We start from the raw sequence: 17,651 nt of genomic DNA, 5'->3' as shown, positions 1-17,651 counted from the left end.
CCGTGAAAAAGTTGCACCTTTTTCTGCACAGAAGCAGTCTGTGCCAGCTTCCATAGCAAGTGAAAGGCGGAGCCCAAATTTGGACATAGGTGTTTTAGATGCCAGATCCTATGTTAACCATCAGGGTAAATGGTGCAAGTATAAGCAGTGACTATATTATGGAAGCTAACTAACTGGTTGTACTACTTTTTTTTTTTTTTTTGCATCTTTATTGGAGTATAATTGCTTCACAGTGGTGTGTTAGCTTCTGCTTTATAACAGAGTGAATCACTTATACACATACACATGTTCCCCTATCTCTTCCCTCTTGCGTCTCCCTCCCTCCCACCCTCCCTATCCCTCCCCTCTAGGTGGTCACAAAGCACCGAGCTGATCTCCCTGTGCTATGCGGCTGCTTCCCACTAGCTATCTATTTTACATTTGGTAGTGTATATATATCCATGCCACTCTCTCACTTTCTCACAGCTTACCCTTCCCCCTCCCCATATCCTCAAGTCCATTCTCTAGTAGGTCTGTGTCTTTATTCCTGTTTTACCCCGAGGTTCTTCATGACATTTTTTTTTCTTAAATTCCATATATATGTGTTAGCATACGGTATTTGTCTTTATTAGAAGAAAACTCATCTCGATTCCAGTTGGGATATTAGGAACACTCGTCCCCCCAGTGTAGTACTTTGGACACACTTCCGTCCACCTTATGCCCGCACATACACTCAGGCTAACATAGTGGCGAGGAGAAGTGGAGAGAGTGCCCTAGTAGCTCTGTAGTGAGGTGTCTGAGCAGCCCGTGGTGTTTGCCAGATGCTGTGCCAGGCGCTGGGAATACAGTGTAGACGGACTAGACGTGAGCCCTGCCCTCTTGGAGCTTACAGACTAATTGGAGAAATGACTAGTCTCCCAAATAACTCGACAGTTAGAGTTGTGCTAAGTGCTGTCAAATGCTCTAAGAGCATGTGACATGGGGATCCACTGTGAGGGATCAGAGACGACCTCTCTTTAGGCTAAAATAGTAGGTGTTGGGGGAGCATAAAGGAAGGTCATTTAAGCAGCTAGATCAGCAAGTGTTAAGGCCCTGAGGAAGGAGCTCAGCTCCTTTGGGGTTCTGAAAGGAAGCATGCAGGAAAGCAGAGTGGGGAGAGAAGAGGCCAGAGTTGGAGATGGCGGGGGGGCACGTCCTACTAGGCCATAATTAGTATTTCGAATTTTATCCCAAGAGCGGTAAGGAGTGTTTGAAGGATTAGGGTTGTAACCTGGAAGTTATAAGATCTATTTAAAAGGAGGCGTTCCAGTTGTTGTGTTGATAATGAATTGCTGTAAAGATGAGGCTGGAGGACTCAGAATGGAAACCAGGAGACTGCTTAGGAGATTTTTGAAATATTCCAGGTGGTGGTGGTAGCGACTTGATCTAGAATAATGACAATGGAGATGGAGAGAAATAGGTTGATTCTGGATCTATTTTTGAAGTTTAATTGATAAGACTTGGTGACAGATTGGATATTGGGAATGAGAGAAGAGACAGTGTCAAGGGGGATTCCCTGATTTTGGAAGGTCCATTTACTGAGATGGGAAGAAAGAACAAATTGCAGGTAGAGGAAGGAATTAAGTGTTCATTTTTAAACATGTAGCACCTGTAAAACCTTCAGTGTGAATAGCAGGAGGCAGTCACCTGTAAGAAGGCAGGGCTAGAGGTAGAGATTTGATAGCTGTCAGCACACAAGTGACGTTAACGCCACATGAATGGTTGAGATCCTGGTGGAGAGACTATATAGAGAGAAGAGCAGGATATGGCCCTGAGGATCTCCCACATCAAGAGAAGATGATGAGCTGGAGGAGAAGCAAGGGAGGAAGTGCAGTGTTTGTAGAAGCCAAGAAGCCCCTTTCAAGAGAGGGGAGTAATTTACTTAAGTCCATGCTGATTGGCCCTATAAGACGTCTACCAAGAATGGTTGGATTTGGCCACTTGGATGTGGATAGAGAGAATGGATGGAAGGTAGGAAGTGGAGGTGGCTGTCATAAGAATAGTATTTGCTAGAGCTGTGCTTTCAACAATATGATAGCCACTAGCCACGGGTGACTGTTTAGATTTAAATTTATTAAAATTAAATAAAATATAAAATTTTACCTTTGTTGCTTTAGTCACATTTCAGGTGCTCAGTAGCAACATGTGGCCTTGACCAGTGTGTTGGGCTGCATAGACATGACCGTTTCCATCACTGCAGCGAGTTCTCTCGGATAGCACTCTTCTAGAGAAGGTGGGAGAGCTCTTAAAAATGATCTAGTAGGGAAAGAAATTGTTACGAGAGAGGCAGTCTTCCTCCAAAGTAACAGTAGAAAAGTTGCAGATCCAGATTTTATGATGGGACAGTGAGGGAGCTATCTGGTTTCTGTTTTTCTCAATGAAAATTAGAAAAATGGCCGAGTGAAAGGAGAATGGAGATGTAATGAAATAATCATGGGAAAGAGGGCAAGAATGAATTTACCACAGAAATGTAAAAACATGGTAGGCAGAATTTACTGTCTACCTATGGATTTACCCTGGTTATAGGATTTTCCTCCGGAAACACTCAACTGGAGAGCTGTATTAAAGGACAGTCATATGGCAGGCGTTCAACGACTAGAGCTGCGTGTGAGGGCTTAGATTAATACTGCTGAATTGGAACCCTTAGGGAGATGTAAAACTAATGGGGCTCAGCATGAAGAATCCAGTCCAGGACATGAATTGAGAAATGCATTGTCTGGTCCTGCAGTAATACATCATTATCCCTTTACATAGGAATCATTGTGATTCTGCCTCAGAAATACTCATGTGTGAGGCTCATCATAATCATTTGAAGAATTTGTGTGCAGGAGGTTGTTGTTTTCTCTACTTTCATGGTTAGTCTTGTCAATTTCAGTCTCAGCAGCTGCCTAGAATGTTAAGCCAATTTGCTAAATTTTGCCTGTCCTCTGAAAAATGCTTAAATCTGTTTATGTAACACAAGGGGTTGAGATTGTATGATGTGTTATGGCATCAGTACCGAGTACCTTAATCAGAACCGTAAAAAGAAATGTTGGAATTTTTAAACTGAAGAGTAATTATCCGGATGTTCCATTGATGCACATGTAGTTCACTGTTATTATACATCCCATATAAACTCTTCACTTTTATTAGTTATGAAATTCTTTTGCGGTATCCCTCATTTATGGGGTATTAAGTAGGGAAATAGCAGCTACTTGCTGATGCCTTTAGGAGGAGAATCCCTCTTCTCGTGGATTGTTCCCTTTCTTACTCACGTGAATTCCCATTACTGTCAGATGATTCATCTAGCTTTTGAGGTTTCCCACCGGAAGATTTCCTTCCGCCCCTCCTGTGTCTCACCAATCTCACTTTTAATATTCATCACTGTGGACTTATGCTTTAACCAAGAGAACCGTGGTTCTCCTTAATCACACCATGTTTCTCTTTAATCACACCGTGTCTGCCCTCCTTCCTGCCCTTCTTGTCTTTCTTTTTAAAGACTGTTGAATCAAAACTCTCCTTTTTTCACACAACCTTCCCTCTTTACCCAACTTCCAAGCTCACCTCTGTTCATTACTGTACTTTCTGGAAATTGCTTTATCACTTGTAGAGCATGTCCTTGCTCAGAGTGTTTTGGCTTTCTGATTTGCATGTAAATTTCCATATGAATCTTAAAAAAAAAGTCTGTTAGTGATGTCACTGCCTCTGCCTGCAAACTTTCTTCTTTTTTTTTTTTTTTTTTTTTTTTTGCGGTACGCGGGCCTCTCACCGTTGTGGCCTCTCCCGTTGCAGAGCACAGGCTCCAGACGCGCAGGCTCAGCGGCCATGGCTCACGGGCCCAGCCGCTCCACGGCATGTGGGAATCTTCCGAGACCGGGGCACGAACCCGTGTCCCCTGCATCGGCAGGCGGACTGTCAACCACTGCACCATCAGGGAAGCCCAAAGTTTCTTCTCTCCTTCCACAGCCTTTGCTTCTTCCACTTTTCTGTCTAGAGTGCCTTTCTCTCCTATCTAACTGCCTAAGCCCTTCCTGTTCTTTAAGACTACTGAAATTCTTGCATCTCATCTAAGACCTTTTCTGATCATCTCCAGCCAGATGTACTCCTCCCCTTTCATATTTTTACTGTTCCCAGATGTGCTCCATAGAAGCAGCTCTTATAAAATGGGTGTATCTTTCTCTCCTACACACACACACACGCACGCACACACGCATACATGCACACACAGTGCCTGGTATAGAACAAGCACTCCGTAAAGGATATTGAACTGACCTAATCCCACTGCCTTCACCTCTTTACTGCCCATTTTCTTATTTACCAATTTCCTGCTGTCTGGCTTCTGCCTTATGCACTATATTGAAATTATTTCTCTAAATTGCTGGGGATTAAATTGCACAGCCTTTTATCAATCTGTGTTCTTTTCAACTTTCTTCTCTTTCATGAAGCTCTGGTTTCCCAGCCTTGTGATGCTGTGTCATACTGCTTCTTCTCTCCACTCCCAGTTCTCTGACTGCTCCGTCTTCCTTCCCTGTCACCTTACCCCCACAATGGGGCTGCTCCCCAGGGCTCAGCTGTCCCTCCTGCCTTTTCACTCCCCGCTGTGTCTTTCAGGGGATGCTCAGTCCGTGATTGTAGCCCTGTTCCCAGTGCTGAGCTCCAGGTCCACACTCTAGATTTTGGTAGGTCGTTTCCACTTGGGAACATTACTCAAGCACTTTCATTCTTTAAATCCCCAGGCCTCAGCCACATGTGTATTGTGGCTTTCCTCTTCTTGTCATCCACATCTGTCAGTTACTGCATCCTTCCATCCTTGCTTTCCAGGGCCTCCGTTCTTGCCTGTTTTTATAGCTGGACACAGCTCCACTGCGCTCCCAGCCTAGACGGTTCCCATTTCCATCCATCTGATTTGTTCACATCCGATCAGCTTAGGCACCTTGATGGCTTTACTGTCTCATTTGGAGAGGCTGGTGGTTTGTCTCCACCTGCAGAACAGAGTCTAAGCATCCTCTGTCTTATCGGAAGGCCGTCCAGATCCCAGTGCCTCCCTTTTCAGTGCTGCCTCTCGCCTCTGCCAGCCTCCCTACAACCTGAGGCCCCTGGACGCGCCCAGCTTGACTGAGCCTGGGCCTTGGCTCATGTAGACCTTCTTACGTGTCCTCTCTGCCTCTTACAGTCTCACCCTGCGTTCAGGATAAGGCTTTCACAACCCATCTCTTCTCCTCCGTGGACCCTCCCTAGACACGCCCCCAGGTCCCTCCTCAGAACAGCTGTGGCGCTTACCGCTGTGCCCTTTCCCTTACACCCATCACACCGCCTTGTCTTAACCTGTGACCTTTACGAGGGTGTTTCTTTTACAGGTGTGAGTTTTTCTCCCTTCTTGTGTTTGTACACACCTTTACCTCCTCCTCCACAGTATGTACACCCCTGTGATGTCCAGGTGGCATTTTTCTGCCTGACAGTTCCTGGAGGTTTGCTGGCATGGCCTAGTCACTAGGGCATGGCGTAGTGCACCCATCTGGGGATTCCCTCTTGGCAGGGGTAGAGCCTAAGCCTCCTCCCTTTCAGCTCATCAGAGGGATGGGAAACAGACAAGAGGCCCAGCTCTAGCCTTCTTTCCATTCCTCATTATTAGTACTCTGACACTTAAGGGCAGATCAGTATGGATACTTTTTTTCCTTTACTTGTCACTGCAGTCAATACACTTGCAATTCTTTCAGTTAAGAGAGCCAGGCACATTCCTTCCTGGGTGTATCTAAGTGTTTGGATCTTGCTTTCAAAATGTAGTGGAAAAAAGAGTATCACCTAATGTACTATAACACACTCTCTCACTACAGACTTAAAATTTGATCTTAACCCAGTTTTTTAGAATGTGTCACAGTTCTCGAGATACATGGCAGTTTTGAAATGTTTTAAATTAAGCTGTTCTTATCTTAGTATTAAAAGCACTCCCTTGGAGGGGTGGGGTAGGGAGGGTGGGAGGGAGACGCAAAAGGGAGGGGATATGGGAACATATGTATATGTATAACTGATTAAATTTGTTATAAAGCAAAAAATTAAAAATTAAAAAAAAAAAAAAAAAAAAAAGCACTCCCTTGGGCTTCCCTGGTGGCGCAGTGGATGAGAGTCCGCCTGCCCCTGCAGGGGACGCAGGTTCGTGCCCCAGTCTGGGAAGATCCCACGTGCCGCGGAAGGGCTGGGCCCGTGAGCCATGGCCGCTGAGCCTGCGCGTCCGGAGCCTGTGCTCCGCAACCGGAGAGGCCACAGCAGTGAGAGGCCCGCGTACCGCAAAAAAAAAAAAAAAAAAAAAAGCACTCCCTCAAATGTGATCACTGCAGGGAAGAGGTAGGGGTACCGGAATGTATGTTTATGCTTGGGTGACTCAGATGGAATTTCACCAAACATCTCATCCCTGAGTCACTCCTCAGCTGAGAAGGAGCATAGACAATTCATCCCAGAGGGTAATTCTTTTTGAAAAATTAGAAATGCCTAAAAATAGGGACTTAACATGAAAGTATGTGCTGACCATATTTCTGCACAGGCTGCTGGTACCATACTACTCAACCTGCAGATGCTGTGATTCTGTGCTACTGCAATATACTGCATTGATGAAAATGATATAATAAGGCCTATGAAATAAATATTGCTCCAAATACGAAAGGATTATCTCTGGGAGGTTGTCTCCGGCGTTCCGTTAAAATTTGGTCAGAGTGTCTTAGGTTCATTACAAGTGTCCTCTCTCAGTGAAAACCTGCTAGATTGCCAGGACTGGTGCCCTCCCCTTGGCTGTATGGGAGACAACCATGTCGGCTATATCCAGCTCTTCCTCTTCTGAGCCTGAGGACTTGAGCAGGAAGAATGGGTGATGAAGGGGGTAATGGCCCTTCCAGAATTTGGAAACAAATGCCACAGTTTGCTGCAGCCCCGTAGCCTGGAGCCTGCAGTCTCCCCTTTCCCTTGTCCTTCCTCATGGGTTGTTTAGCTGCTCAGCCAGTCCCTCTGCTCTGTCTGCATCTGGACTAATCTGGCCCATAACGCTTCCCTTTCTTCTCCAGGAGTCCCCTCGAATTCTGGTAGGTTCTTCAGCTTCCCAGTATCTTTCTAACTTCCCCATCTTATTCCAGTTCCTACTGTCTCCCTCCTGCCTCCGAAACTGGGCATTGATCTAAGACCAAATTATCCAGTTTTCTCCTTCTTGGCCATATGAAGTAGGAAAGCAGTAGCGTGGTTACTTAGCGAAGACAGTCCCTAAGTAGGAACATGATGAAGGCTGAAGTGTAATATTGGCACCAACTGAAAGTTGGCCCCATAGCCCTCCTACCAAGACAGAGCAACCAGAAACCTGTCTCAACATTCGTTTATTGTTGACAGGTCTGAAACTGGGCATCTGGCCTCTGATTATTTTCTAGGGGTTCCCTACTTGACTCAAAGAGTTTATAAACTCTTACCGTACACAACTACTCCCACCCTGCCAAACCAAGCTTGTGTTGGCAAATGTCATGAACACAAGCACTAAACTTTGCTCTGAGAGAAAGCAGAGGCATCTAGAAGGCTTGGAGTAACCAGGTTGCGGGTGTATTCATATACCCAAGGTCTGAGGAGGTCTCTCCTCTCCATCTCGGAGTCTGTCTCTATAGTTTAGATACAATGGACAGATCTTGCTGCTGGCTTGAAAGTTACTTCAAGCGAATCCTAAGGCCAGTCTTCCCTTCCTCTTCACTGGTGATGGATGTCCTCTTGTCTGGAACGCTGTATGTTCAGTTCCTGTTCCATTCAAAACGAGAGCTCTGTTTAGCACTTTGTTTATAGCTCAACATACTCATTATAAGGCTTTGTGTACACCTCTGTCTCTCCCTACTAGAGTGGGAGCCAGCAGAAGGCAAGGGTCACATCTTATTCAGCACCTACCGTAGTGATGGCATGTAATGAACGCTTGATAAATGTCTGTGACTTAATAATATTGGTTGTTGGAGTAGTTGAGTAGATGAAAGAATGAATGAACCAGCTCTCATATTTTCTATCCTTAGACCAATTTTAGTGAACATTCTAAAGTAGCAGGATAGGGGAAATGGAAATAACTCCCAAAGCCTCATAGGTAAAATAATGTAACTTCTAATTTATGTTGGCATGAGTTCAGTGTATTATATAGATACATATATTTAAAGTAAAAGAAATCCAAGGGTGATGCATTGTGTATGCTCAAGATTAACATTTTCTAAGTTGTCTGATTAAAGTGACTTTACAAAGTCAGAGATTTGTCATGCTTTTCTTTAATAATAATAATGATGGTGATGATGATGATGATGCTTTTCCTGGCCTTGAAGTCTTCTTGAGATATTTCAAGTAAAAATAATTTGGTGTGTGTTAAGATGACTTGGTCTCATTCACACACCGATATAGCCTTTGGAGATTCAAATTTAACGTTTGGCCCTGGACATGTCTTCATTTGCGGCTTGTAGGTCTTTTGATGGGACAAAGAAAACACTCCCGGTATTTCAGTTCTTATAACCAAGGGTCACTTCTGTGAGCTGTGATTTAATTTTGTTCCTACTATGTGCATGGCAGGAGGTGACGTTTATGCTCCAGGTACTTTGTATCAACTGCTGCTCTCAGGCACCGTTAAAGCAAAGAGCTGCATTGTTAACTTACTAGTGCCCATTTTTATTACAGTGTTATTACTTGACATTTATTAAGCAATAACAGCACACCAGGCATTGTTAAAGAAGAAAGGGAGAGGGAAGGATGGCTTATACTTCTCTAAATTAAGGGTCACCCAGACTAAAGTGCAGTATGTTAGGTGTAGAATTCTACCTAATGAGAGGACTTTGTGTGAGCTTGAGAAAATAACATCTCTTGAGTATTTGGTTTTGTCCTAAAGTAAGTGTGATGGAAAGTTGATTTCGAGTTCTTCCAGGTTGAGTTAATGTTGACATCAATTATGTTCTGTGTCCCCAAACTCTATAGTTATTGCTGCTTATCCCAGATATCCTTTATATAAGTAATAATTTTATTTTTTGGCCATGTGGCATGTGGAGTCTTAGTTCCCCAACCAGGGATCAAAACAGTACCCCTTGCAGTGGAAGCGTGGAGTCTTAACCACTGGACCGCCAGGGAAGTCCCAGTAACAGTTATTTTATCTCCCTTTTTAGAGATATAAACCTTGCTGCACATAGCCCAGATCTGGCAAGGGTACCATGATATAGTGGAAGATGAAAGTTAGCCAACCTCTCTAGGTCATGAGATTTTAAGAAAGTATATTTACAAAACAAAACAGTTGGGGCCCTTGTTCTTTGGAGATGCAGCAGAAGATGGCCCCATTTTTCTAAGTTTAGACCCTTGGTGGGATGAGCCCATGTAGCAGAATCCCACGCAGGGTATGGTGAAATTGGCAAGATACCATGAGGGTTCTCTGAGAAGAGCGGGGCAAGAGCTGCCTCCTTGGGAAAGGAAAGCAGACACTGGGGAGTCCTGTAGTGTTGAGGTGTATTGTCCACTGAGCAAGAAGGCAGAGTCATCCAGCCCCCACCAGTTTCATGTGGTCATGCGTTACTAAGTTCCTACTCTCTTCCTAGGATTTTCCTAATGTCCCCATCATTTCCAGGTACCCAATATTACTGAATAAGGAAGAAAAATATATTGCAAAATTGGAAAGTTTTTCATTCACCTTATATTCTGGCGTGTTTGTGCTCATGAAACGTGAGGCCTGTTGGTTTAAGAACAGTGTACCTGTGTGTGTGGAGCACTGTACTTTTCATATCATCTTGGATAGGTGACCAGAGGTCCTATCTTTGGGATTGTCCTGGTTTTAGGACTTCTACTCAGGATCCTAAAACCTGGGGGAAGACTGATAATGCTTTCCCCTCCCTCCTTGCATATCACCCGCCTCCTGTGGATTCAGAGGGCTGAGTTGTGATACTGATTCCTTTTTCTAAAGTCACCAGTTCCCATGAAAGATGCATTGTTGCAACCTGTTAAAAAATCAGACTCTCCCCCCCAACCCCCCGAATAAATTATAATTCCCCTTGTAGCGCCAACCATTCTCATATCCACCCTGCACTCAACGAATGATTTTTGTGTCCGAGAGCTTTAGGAATTGTGGCTGCTCACTGATTGTCATTATGTGACTTCTCGAGCCTTCCGAGTGGTATGAGGAGGGTTATCTCCACACTTTTCTCCCTTCTGTGAAATTACCTCATTATCCTTTTTGTTTATATTAGAACTAAAATGATGGGTAAGTAGTTTTCTCGAAATATAAAGCTCAGACCCACCTCAAAGAAGTTTCTAAGACATGAAAGTAGGAGAGGCAGCAGCGAAACCAACAGATAGCTCTAAAACAGATAACCAAGTGGAAATGTATTATACTAGAGTTGTTTTTTTTTCTTTTTGGCCGCGTTGGGTATTCGTTGCTGCGCGCGGGCTTTCTCTAGCTGCGGCGAGCGGGGGCTACTCTTTGTTGTGGTGCGTGGGCTTCTCATTGCGGTGGCTTCTCTTTTGCGGAGCACGGGCTCTGTAGTTGTGGCTCGTGGGCTCTAGAGCGCAGGCTCAGTAGTTGTACACAGGGTCAGTTGCTCCATGGCATGTGGGATCTTCCCAGACCAGGGCTCAAACCCGTGTCCCCAGCATTGGCAGGTGGGTTCTTAACCACTGCGCCACCAGGGAAACCCAATACTAGAATCTTAAGAGGAGAGTTCTGAATACTGCTTATTTATCTCAGCGTCATTTTTACCAAAACATCTTCATTTCTCTTTGACCAATTAATTCAACTTATAAGAAACTCTACGAAGAAAATCATCAGAAACAGTAGTGATAATTTTTGTCCATCACCATGGTGTTTTAAGCACTTAAAAATTAGAAACAGCCTAAATATGTATCTTTATTCTTTTCTGTTATTTTTTTCCCCCGAAGTTTCTACACTGATCTGTCAGTGTTACAAGAAGAATACTTGGATGTATTTTATTATCTGCCTTTTAAGTGAATATTAGCATTAAACGTTGGCCAAAAAATTGTTTTACTGGCTACAGAATACCTACCAGGAGTGCTTCTTTGGGTGTTGTTCTCTATCCAGATCTTTGGTCTCCAGTTCTGCTATTGAATACCGCCAGCGACCTCCTTGGCCCGAAGTGCCACTGTGGGATGAGGTGGGGTAGGGTGGGAAGGACAGAGGGCCAGCTTCTAGTGCTGGTGGGAGGAGGGAGGAGACAGGGAGCCACGTATAGAGCACAGAAAGGAAAAGCAACGGGAGGAGACAGGTGGTGGGACCCATCAAAAGTCCCCAATAATTTCAAGTCCACTGAACTGGATTTTTTCTTATTTTTGAGCAATATATATTTGTGTGTATCAGCTTTATTCCACCCGTTCCTTTTTGGTAAGTATGTTTTTGGATAACTATTCTATCTCTCACTTCTTTATTATGGTTTTGAGTTCCCCAAATATTTCATCTTTCTCTTAACATTTGTCATTCACTGTTTCTTTTTTTTTAATCTTTTCATACGAAGAAAGTAAATTGTTTAAATGTCTCTTGCTGCTAAGATTTAATTTTCCTTCTTGGGTATCTTGAAATTCTGCCTTTTGTCATTTTTACCTAATGGTGGCTTTTTCCATCAGCAGGAATGCAAGCAGTCAATAAAAATCAATTGTTGACTCAATGACTATATGGAGGGTTTACCATAATGCATATTGGAAATGTCTTTGAAACCCTTTTCCTGAATGGAAGGTGCTATGCTTGGGTTTTATGGCCTTCTAATGTTAGACAGTAATCTCATTTAGCATTTTCCCAAAGTGAAAACAGTGCATTAGGGCAGCATAACAGCATTGCAGATCAATACAGAGACAGAGCTTTGCCCTTACAGATTAATCCAAGCAAAATGTACCAGAGTCTAGTCCAGGAACTGGAAGACAATTATGTTGATTTCCACCCCTCTTTCCCCCATTCTACCATCTCATCATCAATACAGGTTGAAATGTGTACAAAAAGGATTTCTGAAAATGTCTGCGTTTGCGTGCACACACGCACTCTCACTCACGCAGCAGACTACCATACAGGAAATAAAGGGCCCTGGAAGTGAGTAGTATTGATTTGTGGTGATAAAAGTATATTTTGACACCTTTCAAATTATGAATAACTCATGGACTTTAACTTGCATGACTAAATAGCTCAACCCAGGGTAAATGCTTACATATAACTTAAATTACCTCTTTCTAAGGAGTCCATAGTATTAGATGAATGAATCCCATTGTGAAGAGTCTTTTTAGAAGGAAAAAAAACCACAGCATCTTCCTTGTGATGAGCACTATGTGGGAGCTCATTCTTTATGGTCTTTTGCTGTGTGTTAATGGGGAGGGGCTGCATATCTGGTCGGGATGCTTCTAGCCTTCTCTCCCATCTTCTTCCCCCCTGCTTTAAATCTAAGGTATATTGGAGGGACGATGGTCCTCAACGCTAGGATAGCAGGTAACCCTGCTTTCTCATGAACTGTTAAAGGCATTAGTCATATATTTGCTAGGTTCAGCTAACCTGATGCTTGATCCTATGTTATTTAGTATTTGTCCAGGAGGGTGTCTTGCTATAATCAGTTAGTCGTAGCTGTGCTTCTATCCTTCGAAACACAGCTGACTCTTTTTAGATACTGATGTTCATGGTAGGGGATCAGGGAAATCTGTGTCCGGAGACATTCACAGACATCTGAACTTCAGAACCTTAAAACGAGTTGAAACTCCTGGGATTGGATTTAAATTCTGTTCTTAGGTGTTTGGCAAAACAGTAAGGTAATGAATGAAAGAGTACAAGCAGTGTTATCTCTGTGTCTACTTTTTTAGAGGGTAGTAGGAAGTAAATTCCCTTAGGGGCCGGTAACGTGGCTTGCATTTCAGTTTTCTGTTCTAGCAAAATATGTATACTAGCTTAGTGTGTTGGATAAAAGTAATGAGACAAATCGTCAGCCAGGGGTTTCCTTATTGATGAGAAATATTTCTCCTGTGTTCTCTAGGGGTTTTTCAGAACTCATCAATTTAAAATAAAGCTATTTCATGATGACTATGGAAATAACAAATTTAAATTCCAAGAGAAGAACTGATAAGAGGCTGGAACCTTTTGTATTAAACAAAACTAATTTGAAAAAAAAATGAATCCCTAGATTAAAGTGATAATAATATATATACTTTTCTGTGTACGTAGTCCTTATATTCCAAGTTCCTCTACCATTTTAACAAGAATATTTCATTTTTGTTTGTATAATCCATTTGGTTTATTTTATTATTATCATTTTTCAAGTGTATATTATCAGCTTTTTGGAAGGATTTATGTTTAGTAGTGCATATTCACTGAAAGCACTCTAACTAAAATCTCGAGATTTGTAAGTATAACTAGTAAAATTTTAGCTCAAGGAATTAAATTTTCTCTCCACCCATTTGTATTCTCAACAATTTATTGCATGACTTCTATAAGAGGGACCCATGTCGATAGCTGAGGTAACAAAGAAAATAAGATGCAGTCCTTACTTGGGATTTGCATGCTAGTAAGTTGCAGTAGACTGTAGTGTAGTGCATGGTGAAAGAAGTTAATACAGGTTAGGGGGTCACCATAAAGGGAATGATAGACTCTGCTGTGGTTGGAGAGAGCTCTAGTGAAAGCCGTATAGAGGAGGTTGCACTTCAATACTTAGCTCAAGTATTGAAAGATGGGTAGGTATTTTCCAGATACATAGAACTGGGTGAGGCTTGGGTGCAGAGCATTTCCAAAATCAAGAGCGGCGGAGCCAAGACGTGAAGGGACACGTAAGAATCAAACCCTGAACGTGGTCTGGTTGAGGCAAAAGAGTAGGCAGGAACCTGATCCAAAAGGACCTGCCTGTTGACCATGTATTTTATTTGGAAAGCAGATACTGTCTAGACTTACTACTAGAAAGAACCTTCTGGGAGGTAGGAGTGGAGGGTGAACGTTAAGAGACAAAGAGACCCGTGAAGGTCATTGCTTGAATCCAGGATATAAATGATTAGGAATTAATGTAATGACAGTGAGTATGGAGAAAGGACTGGACTGCAGGATATCAAGCTTTGTGACCAACTGGAGGTGGGAACGGAAGAGAACATTGGGGCTCCCAGGTTCCTGAGTTAGCTGGCTGGGCCGAAGAGTAATTGGCCCCATTCCCATGGTTACGTTTGAGGTAGGGTGGGAATGCTGCCCTGTCCAGAGAGGCTCTCAGTGGTGTCAATTAATAGAACTAATTTCATAGAAATCACTTACCTTTTTTTTTTTAACATCTTTATTGGAGTATAACTGCTTTACAATGTTGTGTTAGTTTCTGCTATATAACAAGAAATCACTTATCTTGTGTGATATCTTTCTTTAAAGGTCAAAGAAAATTATTGTTCTTAAACTTTTGGGGGGGGGCGTTTGTAACATTTATATCTTAGTTGATGTTTTGTATATTTTTTTAGCCTTGTTCTTTATTCCGGTTGAAGACCATTTGTCTCAGTGGTCCCTGTTTTTGTTTCCAGGCGATATGAGTGTCATCCCATCTGTGCCGATCTGCAGGCCCAGATTCTCCAGTGTTACCGCCAGAACACCCAGCAGACTCTCAGCTGCTCCGCTCTGGCCAATCAGTACAAGCAGTGCGTCAATCAGGCCAAACAGGTGGGTGTACAAACCAAGAGCTAACTAGGGCAGCAGAGGAATAAAAAGCCCAACATCATGGGCACTGGGAAGGACTCAGTAGGCTAATGTGTATGAAAAAGCTTTTTAAACCAAACTAGTCGTCATCAAGAATTGCTGTCACGAGTTGGTTAAGTTTTTAATCACCTTTCATCCAGGTGGCTGAGGACGAGTCCGTTGTCTCCTTCTGTTCCACTTGCAGAAAAAAAAGGTTTTACGTAAAGAATACCTTTTCTAGTTGCTCTGAACTTTTGTCCTCTACTTTATAATTGTGTCCTCAAGGTCATTGCCGCATATTTCTGGGCCAGTACTCAAAGCCAGCAAAGAGGAAGGATACACGTTAAGGGGCCAACAGCTTCAAGTCCATAAACAGCAAGTAGTCATGCAGAGAGTCTGGCTTAAAAAAACGAAAGGGAAACACAAAACTAAAATAAAAACCCACCATGCAAGCACCATTCAATCTTCTGCCAGTTGGTAGAGTCCAGTCAATTGGGCAGGGAAAGATAGGCCAGACATGTATTTAGGAAGCAATTTCCATCGCTTCTGTGTACCATAGCCATACTCTTCTCATGACCCTTCATATCAGAATAATATCATCACGGGATGTGTATTTTCTCTAATTTGTGTACTTTAGAAAGCTAATGATAAACGCTGAAGTAAATTATCAATTCTGGCAGGTCACGTAATTGCCTATCATTTAACTGATTTTGTTGGGTATAGGTTGTTCTGAGAGATGGAAATTGTTGGAAACCTTGGTTCTTTCTGCTGACAAATTCCCTAGACTTGACCTTCTAACCCAACTAAATCTAGTGTTTGAGTTACACAGCATGCCTTCCTGCAGTCTCATTTGCTGTAGTTATAATAATCCCAGTTAGTATAAATTTCTAACACTCTGTGAATATCTGATGGGAGGGCAGTATTGTCTGGATAGCTGGAAAATAACAACACTAGTAGAAAAAATAGAACCAAGATTTATTAAAAGCCTGTGTTGTCTTTTTTTTTTTTTTTTTTTTTTTTGCGGTACGCGGGCCTTTCACTGCTGCAGCCTCTCCTGTTGCAGAGCACAGGCTCCGGATGCGCAGGCTCAGCAGCCCCGCCGCTCCATGGCATGTGGGATCCTCCCAGACCGGGGCACGAACCCGTGTCCCCTGCATCGGCAGGCGGACTCTCAACCACTGCGCCACCAGGGAAGCCCGCCTGTGTTGTCTTAAAAGCTTTGTGGCTCTAGGCTTTTTTCTTTTTTTCCCTCCTTAGCATTTATTTTTTATTTTTTCTATTTTTTAACATCTTTATTGGATGTTTAAAATGGTGTGTTAGTTTCTGCTGTATAACAAAGTGAATCAGCTGTACATATACATATATCCCCTCCCCCTTGTGTCTCCCTCCCACCCTACCTATCCCACCCCTCTAGGTCGTCACAAGAGGCTTCTTTCTTTTTCTTGTTTATATGGCACTTGCCTAACTCTTAGTAGTGTTCCAGGGATTCCTTTCTTTTAAGATCTTTGGTAGAAATAGTGTTGCTTATGTTAAGTTAGTACATTTTATTTGTTAAAAACAGCTTCTGATATGTTCTTAACAATCTCCAACCTTCAATTTTAATACTGACTGAAGCAGGTGGAACCTGTAAGTTGGACTCATGGGTTTTTCTAGCTGATGTTAGTTCTGTATTAAGGCGGGGGTGGTAGTGCACATAATGGCGGAGATAAAGTGCGTGTTTTGACACTGGTGTCTTGTAACATAGGTGCCTGTGTCCACAGTGATCTGTACCATTACTGAAGTAGCACCTGCAAGGGTGTCTGGAGTATTGACTTCATCCTGATTGTCTGGGTTGTGTTGAACTGTCTACACACAGCCCCATGAGATCAATAGCATACATTTACAGAGCAAAACAAGAGTTATTTAACTTGTGACAAAATCAAATATGCTACATGGTGCAACAGAGAGTTTGAATTGGGCAAATCTGAGTTTGTATCCAAGCTCTTTTATTGGCTCTGTAACCTTGGGCCTTGATTTTTCTCATCTGTGAAGTGAGGTAATGTAATTTATAGTGTTGTGAGGATTCCATTTCTATAAAGTATTCAATAGGTCTAAATTTTTTTCCTTCTTTCCTCAGTTGCATTATTCTGTGCTGAAACCAACTTAAACAAATCGGCCAAAAGCGTCAAATTATTACTAGTGATTCCAAAGGGGACCTCCCGTCCTCCCCTCCCCACCCCCCTGCCCATCTGCAGCATAATTTAATATTTTCAGTGAGTATGTTTCAGGTGCCTATTGTTTTTACAACTGTTATATTCAAGTATTAGAGTATATAACACCAGCTGATAATTAAAAAGATATGTCCACAAGACCTTATTTTAAACCCAATATAGGCGGCATTGAAATGGGAAGTAACCAAGAAACAGTAACACCTTGTATGTCTGTAGATTTAGATTTCAAGGTCATTTCACATCCATTCTCTTACTTGCTTTTTATGACAACCTGAGATGTAAATAGAGATGGTTTTATTTTCACCATTTTACAGTTGAGAGAATTGAAACCCAGGGAAGTCATGATGGTAAATTTAACTAGACCAAGATAGACCTTGCCATAAAAACAACAAATTTAAAAATACATAGTGTTTGGCTTTTCAGTTGTGTGTGTGAAGGGACATCCAGTATCCACTAATACAGAAATAAGGCAGTGAGGGAAGATGTGAACGATAATCATGAAGTGAAGGGAAAAATTCTTGAAGATCAAATGAAGTAGTCATTGAGACTGAAAGTAACAGAAAGGAGGGTGGGATTATAAAGGCCATGAGCAAAGGTGCAGTTTAGCGCTGCCCCATTTTAGGACCATGCCAAGATGGCCAGCGGAGGTTATATCAGTATTTCATGAGTAGTCATTTTTCCACTAACACCACGTTTTCCGTGTGTGTGTGTGTGTGTGTGTGTGTGTGTGTGTGTGTGTGTGTGTGTGTGTGTGTGTGTGTGTGTGTGTGTGTGTGTGTGTGTGTGTGTGTGTGTGTGTG

The 17,651-nt window shown here is 42.7% G+C and overlaps 1 protein-coding gene across 3 annotated transcripts in view; it reads left to right on the top strand.

Annotated features, from left to right (window-relative positions):
* CHCHD3 (coiled-coil-helix-coiled-coil-helix domain containing 3) overlaps positions 1-17,651 on the top strand; it is a 291,260-nt gene that overhangs the window by 256,504 nt on the left and 17,105 nt on the right. For all 3 annotated transcript variants that reach the window (XM_079711283.1, XM_079711285.1, XM_079711284.1), the window contains one exon: positions 14,491-14,626. In XM_079711283.1, the coding sequence (XP_079567409.1) occupies positions 14,491-14,626 (136 nt within the window). The remainder of the gene's footprint in view (positions 1-14,490; positions 14,627-17,651) is intronic.

The sequence above is a fragment of the Hyperoodon ampullatus genome, assembly GCF_949752795.1.
Source record: "Hyperoodon ampullatus genome assembly, chromosome: 9".
Taxonomy (NCBI): domain Eukaryota; kingdom Metazoa; phylum Chordata; class Mammalia; order Artiodactyla; family Ziphiidae; genus Hyperoodon; species Hyperoodon ampullatus.
Note: the sequence above shows the minus strand (reverse complement) of the source record. Positions and strands in the feature narration are given on the sequence as shown.